General features: G+C 38.7%; 1 protein-coding gene across 5 annotated transcripts in view; it reads right to left on the bottom strand.

Moving 5' to 3' along the window:
- Window positions 1–16640, bottom strand: part of HELZ (helicase with zinc finger) — a 143207-nt gene that overhangs the window by 28551 nt on the left and 98016 nt on the right. For all 5 annotated transcript variants that reach the window (XM_039501481.1, XM_039501480.1, XM_039501483.1 and 2 more), the window contains 3 exons: window positions 15217–15400; window positions 13995–14223; window positions 5164–5368 (listed from right to left, as the gene is read on the bottom strand). In XM_039501481.1, the coding sequence (XP_039357415.1) occupies window positions 5164–5368; window positions 13995–14223; window positions 15217–15400 (618 nt within the window). The remainder of the gene's footprint in view (window positions 1–5163; window positions 5369–13994; window positions 14224–15216; window positions 15401–16640) is intronic.

Genomic DNA, 16640 nt, shown 5'->3' with positions numbered 1-16640 from the left:
TGAAATGCTCCCATTTTCTCTCTTTCTCTAAAGGAAAATATATAGATTTGCTTTATTATTATTGCTTGAAACGGGAACTACAAGCAATTTGATATATGGATTTGAAATGACCAGTTTCACTCTAGTTTGTGTAAGTGCCTCTGCCTTTGCATGGTCTTTAAGATCTTATGATATACACAGAGTTGGGGGACAGGTTCTCTGAGGATCTGATATCTTCTTTGGCTTCAAATTAAAATTTTAGAACAGAAACACTTGTCAGGATAATTATTATTATTATTTTGGTTTGCCAGCTTTGACTGAGTACCTTGATAATCTATAAAGAATGGATAAAAGAACAAACTTTTCCATCATCACAGATGTGCAGGGAGAAAGCAAACAGCTGTTACCAACTTATTTTATTATTAACAGCTCCCCTTCATCAACGTGTGCACACCTGCCACTCACGAACGGGTTTCCAAAAATGTCTAGAGCTTTAGAGCACTCCAAAGGCCCTGGGACCTAAGCTCTAAACAGTAACAGCTACCTTCAGACAAAAATTATTTACATAGATTTTAAGGTCTGATACTTGATTTTCAGCTAGTTTGACTCTGTTTCTATACATTACATTTACATTTTGCTGAAGGGAACTTTTGATTATGTATTCAAAAGACATGTATAACAAGCGCTAAGGAGCTAATCCTTATTTGTATAATTTGTACGACAAGAGGACTTTTAAAAACAAGAAGGCAATTGCTTACATAGGAAGACTGAAAATAAAGTAAAAAATGAGCAAAAGACCTGTAAACGCTGTAAGTATGTAAAAGGCTGCTAAATGGAAATAATGTACTCAGGCAACCATTTTAGAAACTGACTGGAAAATCCAACACAAGCAATTTAAGCATTGTTCATCAAAGGTAACCTCCAGACTACCAGGGAGGGGTCTGAGTATAAATAGCCGGATAGTGGCACTGGAGGCATGGCTTAGCAGTGCTGAGTACCTACTCCCTTGCAGGTTTGTATTCAGCCTCTGCTGCTGCTACCCATGCTCCCACAGCTACACTGCTATTTACACTCCTGCTAGTCTGCATCAAGCTAGCGCAAGTACGTGTACACAAGCAGGGGAATCACACCCCTACTTCATAGCGTAGACGTAGCCAAAGAGACGGCAGAGAGTACTGCTAACATAATCCCTTTCTTCTACCGCTCAACAGTATATATCGCATTTTGTAAGTATTCTAAAAATACTTCCCCATTATATTAGCTGAATGTGTCAAGTCAGAAACATTGTATGTTATGGCTCCTGAGATTTTATATGCTGCAGTGAGGGGAGATGCAGTAGAAGTGATGGGCCAGCCAATTGCTGCTAAGTGATGCTGCCAGCGGTGGAGGAGATAAAGCATGGCACCATGCACCCTGAATAATAATCTGAGCTCCTTTTAGTAATTTTCTGTTAATCAGTCACCCCACCTTCTGCAATTCATTATTGGTTGCTTGGTCTTTACCCTACCCCCCACCCTGCCCCCGGTATCTGCTGCCCAGAAGGGATGATAGAGCAGATCTACAGAAGTCCCGGAACAGCAGATCTTTGGGATGAGTTCGCCTCTGCCATGTGTATTTTATATTAGAAAGGGAGGCTACAGTCAGAGCTATCACTCCTACGCTTTAATGAACTCCTAGGCATCAACTGAAGAAAGCACCTAAGCACCTGAAGTCAACAGGACATGTACATGCTCAAAGTTAAGCACGTTCATAAGTTCTGAATAGGATGTTTTTCCGAATCAGGAAATACAGTCTCAAATTTAAAATATTTTTTAAAACCTATTGATGGCTGCAAAACATTACTTGCCCAGTAGATAAGTCTAGGCAGTTTTCCAGAAGTCTGAGCTAATTAATCAGTTGTCTAAGTACAGAGACAGGTGGATTTGACAAACGTTGACCTATGCATAAAATGGATTAAAGGACAGTGTCAGACTGGTCTCTGAATTTCTTATTGTTTTTTGGATTAATATTATTTTTGAAAAGAAAATTATTATTTATTTTTAATAGTTGTGTTTAAGCAAATTAAACCCCTGAAGCTTTTAAAAAGGGCTATTCATATACTAAGAGACCTAATACCAAATCACAATTTAGGCAAGTTTTGTGCCTTATTATCAACCATTCGTTGTTTACACAATTCTATTGCTGCATTTGTTTGTGCTGTCAATTGGTATCACATAGTCTGTTATATGCCCACAAAAGTTCTGCTATACCTAACATCCTTGCTATGCTTTGTAGCAACTGCTTTTAGGGACCTTATTTTCAAAATGTGGAAAAGTTGCCTGGTTTGATTAAGATTCCGTATGTAACTGCATCACATGGTGATTTTAAAAAAAATTACAGTGCAGTTCTACACACGTAATGACTCTGTATAAATGGCACCGTGGAGCTCTCAATGACTTCTGGATTAAATTTACAGGTAAAAAAAAATTTTTTTTTATTTCCCCTAACAGCAAACCAACCCAACCTGAGAGCTGAAAGTCAAACCAGATTCTTTCTGGTTTGTGCATCATCACCATTAATAAACACAAATCCACTGCCTTCGGTTAGGTTTCACATTTGGCCTAGCACGATTATGTTGATAACGCACATGCCAGTACAGAATCCAGCTAACTCCATATTAGCTGTTTTGGCCTTGAAGAGGTGACACACGTAAAAACTTATTAAAAACTATTAGCCAGGATGGGCAGGGATGCAAAACCATGCTCTGAAGTGTCCCGAGCCTCTGTTTGCCAGAAGCTGGGAATAGGCGACAGAGGATGGATCACTTGATAAATTACCTGTTCTGTTCACTTCCTCTGAAGCACCTGGCATTGGCCACTGTAGGAATACAGGATACTGGCCTAGATGGACCATGGATCTGACCCAGTATGGCCGTTCTTATGTCAAGGAATACATTTTATGCTGAATAAGCACAGGGTCAGACGTAAAAAGGAACCAGTTTTCAGAATCACTTTCCAGCGTAAATCACAGTTAAGCAATAACTCTTGAACTGCACAGATATCCATAAACTCAGTACAGAACAATTCTTGGGGACTAGTCTTCCTATTTCTTCAGTAGTAGAAATACATCAGCATCATTCAGGTCTCAAGCCTCCTCTCCACTAGCAACAATAGATGTTATACTTAAAGAGGCCTAACAAGAACAGAACTAATCACGGGCTTTTAAAACTTGAAGGGAAAAAAAGGGAGGTTTATTACTTATTGTAGTTACTTCCTACGTGTGTTCAAGTATTATCTGCTTACTTTACTCCTGTCATCTCAGATGACAACTTGTCAACTATGTTCAGATGGAAGAGCTCTTATTACTGTGATAATGTAGGTGGAAGAAAGATTTTCAGATCTTAGGTTGAAATTAAAGTGCAGGCAGTTTGAAAACGTATCTTTTGACTTATATATCAAATGTGCTTAGTTTACAAGTCATTGAGAGAGGAAAAAAATGAAACTGCCCACAAAAACTTTTTTTTTTACTATAACAATTTATCTGCCTTACAAAAACAGCGATTCTTACTTACTAATACAATGCATGTCAAAAACATTTTCAAATTTTACCAATTAAAATCAAACATAGCAAATGTTTCAACTGTAAATTGCACTCAAGACTGAAGCACCAGTAAAAAATGAAACAGCAATTAGAGCAATTTAAAATGAACGGACCTGAAGTTTCTTATAAGCCTAATGCTTTAATGCATTATTAGGAGCTTTAAAAAGCTGCACTGTGTGTCAGAGGCCAATGGATCTTGATAAAGTAAATGAACAGTCCCAATTATAAAGACACATTTTGAAAGGATTACCAAAGTGAAAGCTTTTTTTTACTGCACTGACGTATAAAATTAAAAATCAGCAATGAAAACCAGCATTAATTTGAAAATTCACTTTAACTGTTAACTTGTAATAAAAAGTATAAAATTGCAAAAAATTCTGTTTTTTCTTCACATAAAATGAAATTTTTAACAGGCCTAACAAAGCACATTTTAATTACAACTGCAAACATGGATCAATTAAAACAGCATCTTATTTATTAACATTTTGTGACAACTAAATGTAGAACTTCATATTATTCTTCATGAGCACAATTCAGAGGGGAACATATGCTTTAACCATTCATGTACTATCTTCTCTCTTGGGAAGGGGAGAGAAAGTTAGTTTTGTGCGATGGTAAACTTCACCCTTATATCAACCAAGAACATCTTCTAGTTACATCCTTGACAGTAATTAAATGTGGCCTTTTGATGAACAGCAATAATCAGTTAATGCTAAATAAATACTGTATTTCAATAGGTTTAAGGCAAGAAGGGACCATTATGATCATCTAATGTGACTGCCTGCAAAACACAGGCCACTGAATTTCACCCGGTAATTTTTGCAACAAGCCTAAAAATTTGTGGTTATTGTCACACTGGTTCTCTGTTTTCCCTCACTTGCCAGTCTATATCCACCTGTTGCCTCGTCTTAGACTGTGTTTGTACAGCACCTAGCACAATGCAGTCCAGGACTGGGCCTCCTAGGTGCTACAGTAATACAAACAAATAAATGAATGAATGAATGGTGGTTGAGCTAGAGCAGGGGTCGGCAACCTTTCAGAAGTGGTGTGCCGAGTTTTCATTTATTCACTCTAATTTAAGGTCTCGTGTGCCAGTAATACATTTTAACATTTTTAAAAGGTCTCTTTCTATAAGTCTATAATATATAACTAAACTATTGTTGTATGTAAAGTAAATAAGGTATTTAAAATGTTTAAGAAGCTTCATTGAAAATTAAATTAAAATGCAGAGCTCCCTGGACCTGTGGCCAGGACCTGGGCAGTGTGAGTGCCACTGAAAATCAGCTCGAGTGCCGCCTTTGGCACGTGTGCCATAGGTTGTCTACCCCTGAGCTAGAGCATATCTTTCAATAAGAGATCCAATCTTGTCCAGTCCAAGCTATTGCTAAATAAATACCATCTTGTAATTAGATCTAGTGCCTTCATTTGAAATTGTTGACGGCGCCTTCAGCAATTGCACTGACATCTCCGACTGCAAGTCTGTATATGCGTGGAAGCTATTTTAAAACAACAACTAGCCCAATAAACCTTTTATGTCATTTCTCGACAGATATTTCTACCTTCACTCCCACCTCCTGACAAACTTCATTACCAGTTATGCTTTACCTTGGGTGGTGATTGTTGCTGTTTGTTGGTATTTGCTGAATGCTGCTGTCGCAGAGCCCGAGGGATAAACTCAGGTGCCAGTGGATTCAACACATAGGTTTTCTTTAACTCCAAAGCCTCCAACTGAGCTTTGATCTGTTCAAACGTGATACCGTGGAGGCTCTCATTCTCGTGACACAAGGCAATAAACCTCTCCCAAAATTTCCTAAGGAAAACAGTTTATAAAGAATAAGATTTACCAACTCAGGTTATAGTTAACAGAGGTTTTACACAGCTAAGTACAGTTTGTATTTTTCCTACATGCCCATCTTACACATCATGCCTCCAATTCTGCAATGAGATTCAGGGGCTGGGCCCATGCATAGCCCCAACCACACAGTAGGCATAAGGGTCTGTTCAGGCGGATCAAACTCCAGCCCTAAACCTATGTCATATCATTTCTGATCCTATATCTATGTCAACACAAAAGCGGAGACTGCACCAACCTGGACATTTTCTAGAAGACCAAATACACAGTAAAAACACAGAACATCATTAAAGCTCTATACTTTACACCTATTAAAGCTCAAAAAGCCAAATGCTTTACAAAGAAGATTAGTATCATTATCCTCATTTTTCAAATAGGGAAACTGAGGCATGGAGGAAAAAGTGACTTGCCCAGGGTCACCCAGCAAAGCAGTGACAGAGCCAGAAACTGATCTCAAGTCTTCTGAGTCACAGTCCAATGTCCCATCAACTAGGTTATACTGCCTCCCCTGGAAGAAGGAAGCTGTCACTGTCAGGATCAGAATTAGTTTATCCACTAATATCCTGCTTAGTTGAGGCAGCAGTTTCAAACTGCAAAGTACAGCTGTACTCACAACCCCAAGCCCTCCCATTCCAAAGAGTCCAACCCCAGTGGGGTGTGTGTGTGGAGGTGGCACGGCCTACTCCATTAACTGAGGCAGTGAGAATAATATGACCCGGAGTTTTTATTGGTTTTCTTGAAGTAATAATACTAAATACAGAACACACAGTATTTGTCTGGTAGCAATAGTGGGACAAAATATGGAAGGACGGTCTTGCTGTTAAAGCACAGGATGGCGAATTAGAAGAGCTAAATTCATTTCCTGGCTCTGCCACTGATTCACCACATGACTTTAGGTAAGTGACCTCTTTGAGCCTCAGTTTTTCCATCTATAAAGCTTGCCTACCTCCCAGGTATGTTGTGAGGCTTAATACGCTAGTACATGTAAAGCACTTGAGATCCTTCAATGGCAGGTATAAATGCAAACTGTTCTTATAATAATACTTTGGATGTTTATCATAGGGGGTTCCAGGTTCATGTAAGAAAAAGGATTGTATTATTTTCTCTTATAGTGCTGTAATTAGCTTATTTTTTATTAAATCACTCAATAAATGATCATTTCAATCTGTCATTCCAATTTCTCAGTGTGACTCATGTAGAAGTCTACCATTTTTTTTTTGTAAACATATGTGGCAATATCTATTGGTAAAACATTTGATTTTAGGAATTCTATCAACAAATACTTTTTCTGAAAAGCAAGCAGAATATGGGACAGTCATTTTCCTCTGAAAAAATTTAAATGTCATTGTTTAAAAAACACCACACACCAACAACCAGGATCTTATCTTCTTTAATCAAGGAAAAAGTATTAAATTATCTCCTTCAAGCAATGAAGGGTGATGAAAAATAAAAGATCTAGGGGAAAAACTACCTTAGACTTTGAAAAGATGAAAACCCTGAGGCACATTTAATAACAATCCATCTCTTTAATTTTCATTTTTTTGGTGAGAGATTAAAGACAACAGGCTGACAATATTTTATACTAGTAAATGTCTTCTGACAATCTCAGATTGATTCTGTACTGGAAGGTGTTGAAAAAAATTGAAGGCCTGTATAATGTATTACCATTATTCATAAACAGATTGGGGTGCCTGCTTCTTCCGTTTTTTCCTGAACCTAAGGTGTTAAGAACTACAGTCATATGTACATCTGTAAGTGCTTTACAGAAGATGGGAAATATAATTAATGCCCATTTGTAAATAAGGACATGGGAATTAGCAAAAAATTATTTTTAAAAATAAAAGACTGCCTTCCTGAGCAAAAATCTGGCTGGCTCTTCCGTAGGGGAGAGAGGCCAAAACACAAGTGTTTTGTGTAGCGTGCACAAGTGTAGAGTTTTGTGTAGAGTGCACAAGGGTTGTGGTCCCCCCAAAACTGTAAAATGGATATTCTGCAGGTCTCCTGAACATTGATTCAGGGATGAAAGTTCCTTGATCCACCGAGGCTCCAGGCTGGTTTGTTTACCTGCCCCGTCTGCAGGTCCGGCCGATCGCGGCTCCGGGCCAATGGGAGCTGCGGGAAGCGGTAGCTGGTACGTCCCTCAGCCCGCGCCACTTCCAGCAGCTCCCATTGGCTGGGAGCCGCAATCGGCCGGACCTGCAGACGGGGCAGGTAAACAAACCGACCCGGCCCGCCCGGGGCTTTCTCTACACAAGCAGCGACTCCAGTTTGAGAAACGCTGCCCTATGGCCACTGGGCACACAGAGAGGAGTTTAGTGGGTGATCGCGTTCAAAGAGCAGAATCTGCCAATTCTGGTCAATAAATGAGGAGGTTTCTGTGACGTTGCGATATATATAATTTTATAAAAATATGTTAATGAGTGAATATAATGTAACTGGAATATGCTTCATGCAAAAGGTCTCTTGTAAGGTATCATTACATAGCTTATAATCTACTGAGTGTGATCATCCTATTTGTTTAAATGCACCACTCTTGTATCTGGACCTGAAAATATGAACTATAACTCTGAGGGCCTATTGTAATTATGCAAAGTGTGGGCGCTTAATGGTAGTTTGGAATCTTGATGACTCCCATTAACCAGGACAATTGTCTGCAGATGGGTGTGTTTTACCTGTAAGTCTTCCTGCATACGCGTGTGCTGGCAAGTGGGCAATGAAGCCTTGCAGTGACATGTGATCATGTCACCTGAACTGGAATCCATCTTTAACCTGGTGTCTTTTCCATTGAGGAGGAGGAGGTGGGAACCCAGAGAGGGACAAAAGGATTCCCACTTTATGCAAAAGATATATAAAGGGGTGGAACGGAACAAAGGGGAGAGAGGAGAGCCATCACCACCTGAGCTGGAACAAGAGCTGTACCGGGGAAAGAATTGTGCCCAGGCCTGGAAGGTGTCCAGTCTGAGGAAAAAACTTACTGAAGCATCTCTAAGGGTGAGATTATCTGTATTCAGTTTGATTAGACATAGATTTGCGTGTTTTATTTTATTTTGCTTGGTGACTTACTTTGTTCTGTCTGTTACTACCTGGAACCACTTAAATCCTCCTTTCTGTATTTAATAAAATCACTTTTTACTTATTAATTAACTCAGAGTATGTATTAATACCTGGGGAGCAAACAACTGTGCATATCTCTATCAGTGTTATAGTGGGCGAACAATTTATGAATTTATCCTGTATAAGCTTTATACAGGGTAAAACGGATTTATTTGGGTTTAGACCCCATTGGGAGTTGGGCATCTGAGTGTTAAAGACAAGAACACTTCTGTTAGCTGCTTTCAGGTACACCTGCAGCTTTGGGGCAAGTAATTCAGACCCTGGGTCTGTGTTGGAGCAGACGGGTGTGTCTCGCTCAGCAAGACAGGGTGCTGGAGTCCTGAGCTGGCAGGGAAAGCAGGGGTAGAAGTAGTCTTGGCACATCAGGTGGCAGCTCCCAAAGGGTTTCTGTGATTCAACCCGTCACAGTTTCTGTAGGGGACTACTGCTTTTTTTGTTCTATATTTGTACAGCACCCAGCATAATGGGGTCCTGGTCCATGACTAGGGCTCCCACATCCTATGGTAATTTAGATAAATAATTATAATAAAAAAATTAGTTCTAAAAGTGACAAATGCAATAGGACAATGTGGAAGTGATGAACCATTGCTCTGCGTGCACTGTGGAAGGCAGAGAATCTGGCGCAAGAATGGAAGCAGCATAGATAAATCCCGTTATCTCTGGAATTTTCAAGAAGAGAGAAGCAGTCCAAGAATGAAAATCTAGCCATACTGAAGTTCATGGCAAAACTCGGCTTGACTTCAATGAGGTCAGGATTTCACCCCACATAGGTGAAGATGCAGGGGAAAAAATAGCAATGCCCCATTTAGCTCCAGTGGAATCACCATTCCAGATGCTGGCTGAGTCTTTGCCACTGATATATTTCTCCATGCCCATGTATGACATGGAGCTATTTTATCAGAGCTAGGGGTCAAGGCTTTACAATACTCAGGCATCCTAGATATTTCAGAATATTTCTTGAGCAATTTTATTAGAAAACGAGTAATCAAGCTTGTTGATTAATGGGGTGACACACTGGGTATTTGCAGATGGAGAGTTTTTCACCACACAGTGTCAAACAACTTTTGCTTTAAATTTTATAATTACCCTAGTATTGATGACAGAATGAACGAAAAGATTAATGCTGCTTTTAAAAATATCTCTGCTCACTGTCTAGAGCCAGAGATGGAGAATTATTTGCTATGTCTCTTATGACACAAAATACACATTTTATTTAAACACATGTATTTATTTATTTAAATACACATATTTAAAGCCTTTTCATTTCAGATAGCCTGTTCAGAATGGCAAAGCACGAAAATAAACTAGGCAAGTCATACACAATGAACATTATTTCTCACCAAGCTTAGGGACTGTTTTGAAGCACCGGACCAGAGGTGCTGGCAACTGTAACAACATAGGAAACATACTCCATTTGCTATCCCTTGTCTCCTGCTGCACTTGGTCTTTTAAGGAAACAGGACAGGTAATCAGCCTAGTTCCAGGTGGCAAGTTCACCCAGCCTATGGGAACGTAGATCCTAAAGAGAGATGCCACTGGTTGACCAGTGTCATTCGTAGGTGAATCTGAGGAAGGGCAAATATCTCTCTTGCAAGACTGCAGGAATAATTATTAAGGGTGGGTCTACGCTACAAATTTACAATGGCACAGCTGCACCACTGTAGCATGTCTAGTGAAGATGCTCTAAGCCAATGCGAGAGAGCTCTCCCATCAGCTTAATAACTCTTCCTCCACAAAGAGGCACTAGCACTGCCTACACCGGCGTTTAATGTCGGTATAAACTACATTGCTCAGGGGTGTGGATTTTTCACACCCTGAGCGACATAGTTATATCGAAGTAAGTATGTACTGTAGACCGAGCAGCGCACACATAAGAATTTAAAATAGCCATTCTAATGCCAATCTTTCGCTGTGATTTCATGTAAATGAGAAGTGCTCTTTTAAATTTCACTATATAGATGGCCCATTTTCTGCATGAGCATCAAGTCATTTGACTGTAAGGCAAACACATTTTGCAAGTTTTTAAGTGAGAACTGAACAACAATATGGAAATATTTCACTGGGATGCTATAATGACAGAGCTCTCTGTGATTAATCAATGCAGTCATCAAACCTACCGCAAAAAACTAGAACTCCACTGAGGCCCATGAACTTTTGTTTAAAATGCCCCAAGCAGTCTCTCTACACATGGAACACTTGTACTGGGGTGTAAGAACAGAAAATAAAACATTGCTATCTCTGCTTTGCAGTTGCTCCTGAGTTTCAAGGGAGTGTCTGCCGAACAGCCCTGTCTAGTCTGCCTGTAACATACAGAAATGCAATGATTACCCGGGGCATACTTCACATAGCTCTCTACACTATAGCTACAAATTCCTGACTCACTTTGACAGGCATTAGAATATTTATAAAATTCAAGAACTCTCTAAACTTTTTTGAAGTCTGTTTTTCCGCACAAAATGTCACTTCCAGACTTCGGAACTTCTCTTCTGCTAAAAAAGAACTCTCTCTCTCTCTCTCTCTCAATAGCAGAGTGCCCAAGCCCTAAAGCAGGAGTTTCAAATACTAAAAATTCAGTGAAACAAGACAATGGCATATGAAAAGCAATGCTCAAGATACACCTTCTTGATAAAGCTCCCACACATTGCTTATTTCTTAATTAAAGAGCTTTTTGTTGTGTAAGTTTTGCACAGAATATACGTAACAACTGTTGGTCTTGGAAAGGCAGACTGGACCATTGGCAGTCAAAACAGCAATTTAATGGTGGCCCAGCCTAAATTTTCTTAAGTTTCAGATCCTTTAAAGGGGCTGATTTCTAAAACTGTGTTAAGACAGAGAGTATCTCTGGTAAGGTATCTCAAGTTGGGCACCTAAAAAATTCAGAAACCGAAAAACACTAATTACTTACGAAAATTTGAGCCATAATGCTTTGCTATCAGGGCTCAAAGGGGTCAGAATTTGGGTCTCAAGGTCATTCTCAGTACCCTGAACCAACAGAAGCTGGAGAACGTATGGATGAACTGTGTGCATCTCTTAAAAAGGATGACTCTTGAGTCCATCAGCAGGCCACATAACGGTTTGTGGTACTAATGGATCTGAGAGCCTTGCCCCCTTACTGGGCAAACCCAGTGTGTCCCAAAAGCCCATAGTGGGGCAGAGGAGTATCTGAAACAGACCAGTTTCCTTAAGTTTGATGACCAGCATCTTTTCCAATACACCAAGGGATAGAACCAGGAACCTCCAGAGTTGAAAGCATGAATGGTCTCTGCAGCTTGAGCTAGAAAACCAAGCCCTGTAGTTGGGAGTTGTAATAAACTCACAATCTGTGGCTCAAGTACGGAGGGGTATGCATAACAAATGCTGACCAGTGAGTTACATAAGCAGGCATGTTCAAAAATGCAAGCAAGCAACATGGATGGTAAAAATAAAACACACACAACTCCTTTTGATTTTCACAACCTGTTAGCAGCAATAAAGAAAAGGTTATTTTGATGCTATCCCTTTAAATAAGTATTTAAATTCAAATTATATTTTAATAAATGTAGTAGCTAAAGGTTTGGTTTCCATTTTCTAAATAAAAGGTATTTGGGCTCCTCTGTACATCTCCATGAACATCAGAAGCATTGTAATAGAGAGACACTGCTCAGGAAAGTGAAGTCAATGTAAAGGCGCGCGCACACACACACACACTTTTGCTGCATTGTTATAGCACAGTCAGTGCAGCATTTCTTCTGTTTCAGAAACAAGCTTAAGGCTCTATCTCTGATCATCTTAACCTTTCACCCCTTATATAGAAAGAGAACCCTTTGAAGACGAAGTCCTTGATATCCTTAAAATGACTGTTTAAATCTCCTACCATTTTTCACCTTTCCTCATTCATGTCTTCAGGAAGTTCATTTATTTGGCTCCCATTTGGCTTATTTAGGTTTACAGAGAATAGTTAAACAACAGCTTTGTGCTTTCCACTTTCATATGACTGCCATAATGTTTCACACACACACACAAAAAAGTAATAAATCATGCTAATTTTCAATGCCTAAATTTACTTGCAGTATTTATATTGACATGCAATGTTATAAAAAGCACATTAAAAACAGCTGAAAATGAAATGTGGGGTCTTGAGCTATTAGTATCAAGTACAAATTACAGAATTAGCAAATACAAGAATGCTTTGTCAATTACCCTTCATTACATATAGAAATGCAGGCTCTTTAGTAAGTAACAAACAGCTACACTGTGATTTTGGATAACACATTAAGAACCAAAGATGGGTCAACCCTGAGTGAACACTAAAGATCCTGTGGTACTCTTCCTATGAGTAGAGGCTCTTGCATAAAGTTTTCCCTGCCCTACTATCCCACTCCTCATCAGCTGGTTACCCTCACTACACCTCTGCATTGTCTTTTCTTCAATTTGAAAGTCCATATCAGGCTCTGCCAATACTGCATTTCAGTTTTCCCTACTTAAAAACATTTCAAAGGAGCAGAGTCCTAAAAGAAGATACTGTTTTTAACCATACTGAAGTCACTTCTTTGTTGGGCAGAGAAGTACCTTAACTTGGCATTCTGCCTTTTGGTGATTATCTCTCTGCTACCTTCATGTTCAATTCACAGAGATTTTGTACAGAAAAGAAAAGAAAAATTGCCATGTGCTTAATAATGCTAGGATCCCATTTAGACTTTGAAGTTCACCAAGATAGATGAAAAGGTGACTTCTCACCTTTACTGGTGTTATTGATTGTTTGGAAACAAAAAACGTGCCACCGTAAATCCAACTATTGAAAAAACAAAACACAACACATCCTTTTACATCACCTGATTTACACTACTAGAAACTTTACAAACTACACTATTACAAATCATTTCAACTTAAAAAATAAACAATTCCCTCCATTAGCAATTTTCCAAGGTAACACAATTATTCCCTCCATTAGAAATCTTCCAAGGTAACACAATTAAACGACACTATCAGTTCAGAATCTACACTATATACAAAAACCTGTTTCAAGATAACACCAACTCAGTCTTGCCAACAATCAGAAAACATCAATTTCTAAGCACTCTGCATGACTGGAGTTAAGAACTGCATGTTTAGTATAGAAGAGAAGGCATGTGGATGATGGAAATGGATGGCATAATATGGACAAGGTGAAACCATGGTTGCAGACTGCAAAGGATGGATGAGAACTTAATTAGTGTCCTCCTGGCTTTTTACCGATGCTGTGGCATCACCTGAGCAATTTTAACTGATTTGTTTAGTGGATTTGTTTAACTGTTTTGTTTAGTGGAATATATATAAAATGGTGTAAAAAATTATATATGGTTCTCCAATTAAATTTGTTAAATGCAACTTGTTTGCCTTTGGAGCCTACAAAGCAGACCAATTTTACGTAGTCCATAGATTGTACTCAAATGCATAATATTCACTAGCACTTCTGCTACTACTGTTTAGCCAAAGAACACACATACTGTACCTGCATCTTCCAATGGAACATAAAGCAATTGGGTCTCCCACCACAGCTACCAGGGACTGTGCTCTTGTAATGGCAGTGTTGAGAAGTTTGTAATTGGACAGAAAACCATAATCCAAGTCCTCTGTTGAATCCTCCAATAACTGCTCCTTCCTTTTGATCGGTGTTTGCTTGTGTTTGCACGTATGCCGTGTTCGCACTGTGCTGAGAAACAAAACTCTAAACTGCTTTCCTAAAAAAAGGGGAGATGAAAGTTTGAGATAATTTTAACCATTTTCAGATATAATGCAACCAAATGACAACACTTGCTAGACAGATTTCACAACTTGACATTTTACATGTAGTAATTCCAGAAAGTTTCTGTTCAGCCAGTAATAGACATGGTACCAAATTACACCAAAGGCTACATCTTATAAAAATCAGCCATTTCTGTTTCACAGCTCAGCAAATAAAAATGCCATAAAAGTCACACGAATACAAATTTCTACCTATGTGAAATCAATAAGATATATGCTGTTCTTTCCTGCTCAGCTATTTGAGTTTGCCAATTGCTACCCTGCAGACGCTTGTCTGCTCTTTGTCTATTTAAAACACGATCCTGCAAAGGAACATGCCCCCGCAGAATCCTACTGTTGTCAGCGGGACACCATGTGGGAATAGGAGTCCAAGGGTATGGATTCCTTTGCAGGACCAGGGCCTTGGATTGCAAACACACTGGGGCAGTATGTTTCTTTATGGATCCTGTCTGTCTCCATAATTGTTTGCAAAATGCCTAGCTTTTTTCCCCCCTCCATTTACACAAAACGTCAAATTAATTTTGAAAAATATTTCACAAATCACACATTTATTGCTTTGGGTATTCTATGATGGAATAATATCCAATGAGAACGTGCACTAGTCAGATCCTGTCACACCAACATTACTGACTGTATATTATTATATCTTCTCTTTTTACTCAAGAGTCAAGATTATTTTCACTGCTTTTCCTCTATGTTATTCCTTTGTTTAAATTGCTATTACTATCGTACTCTAATCATAAAGTACAATCGAAGATATTTTGAGTGTGAAATCTGGGGATCACAATTAAAAAGCTTACTGTAAAAAGCCTCCTATATCACTTGTCATAAAATTACAAAGATTGGAAAATTACATACAGAAATTAGGACTGCATTTCACAATCTTATCTTTGTTAACAGATCCTTAAGACATATAACCCGCTACTTACCCTGAACATTTAGCACTCTTTCTACACTGACGTCAGATAATCTCTTTTTTCGAAGTTCTGCCCGAATTCGGAACACCTGATCAGCATATGGTGTTACAACCCCTATACTGCCATCATCCAATTTTCCCCAAGCTACCGGCCATTTTCTTCTCAATTCTTCAACACGTTCTACTATTTCAAATACCTTAAAAAGAGAATCATAAAACCTCAGTCAAAAATATTGTTAAGAGTTTATTTGCTTTTTAGTCCAGTATCATTCCTTAATATAAAAACAGAAGTGGAATTTTAAAGCTGTACAGGATTTTACAGGCAAATTATTATATAAAACCTTCTTAGTAAACACAAAAATCTGCTATTGTATTTCATAATAATGTTTCAAAACACTATAGCTTACAACAGTATCAATAATATTTGGGGTCAATACTCTGGAACACTGTAAAAAAATTCCTATTAAGACAAATGCTTCCTATGAAAAAATAATCTTTATGGCCCTGATCCAGCAAACCACTTAATCATATGCTTAACTATAACTACTAAAATACTTAAAGTTAGGCTCATGCTAAACTTTGGAGCATCAGGCCATAGGGTCATATCTATATCTAGATATGTCAGCAAAAATACATGCATTTTTATGGGATTTTTTATTTTTACTTTCTGTTTGTACATTTCATGTAACATTTTGGAATCTAAACAAAAAGGACATACACACAAGCAAGTAAACTGAAAGCTCCTCTGTCACGTAAGACTGCACCTGCCTCTGCTATCAATCAATTCAACTGAGGAAAGCATACTGTATGTCACTGAGGAAGACTGATAGTAATGGAGAATCCAGTAAAGAACTCAGTGGATATATGAATAAATTGTAAATAAACCCTTTTCTCCTTCCATAGCAGGTGTGCATTTTTGAGAGTAGAAATACACTAGGAAACCCAGTCTATATTTGTTTTTTGGCAACATGTGGCCTGCCGGCTCTCTGCAGGCTACTAGACGAAAGCTCAATGGACCACTGACTGGGAATCACCGGGTTAGATATAAAGGTTGGCCAGTGCTCTTCACTTCGGGAAGTTTCAAGGAAATCTTTGTAAGTTTGCCTTAACCAAAGCTACTTTATCATGAGGAGGAAGCAAGAGAATTGGAGACGTCTTTATTAATTATTACTAATCTGAGGCAACGAAACTGAATCTGAGGTTTATCTTGCTCCCAATAAAATAAGTGGCAAAATTCTTACTGATTTCAAACTGAGCAGAATCAGACCCTTAATAAAAGAGGAGTGTTTTCAGAATTAAAATGGGAAATTTCAGGGGTCAGGGGATTACTCAAAAGAAATGAAAAAGGATAAAATGTCTGATGATAACGATTACATATTATTTGCATTATGGCAGCTTGCTAGAGGCCCCCGAGACTGGAATTCCATTATGCTAGAG

The sequence above is a fragment of the Mauremys reevesii genome, linkage group 15, assembly GCF_016161935.1.
Source record: "Mauremys reevesii isolate NIE-2019 linkage group 15, ASM1616193v1, whole genome shotgun sequence".
Taxonomy (NCBI): domain Eukaryota; kingdom Metazoa; phylum Chordata; order Testudines; family Geoemydidae; genus Mauremys; species Mauremys reevesii.
This window is presented reverse-complemented; position numbering and strand designations above follow the sequence as displayed.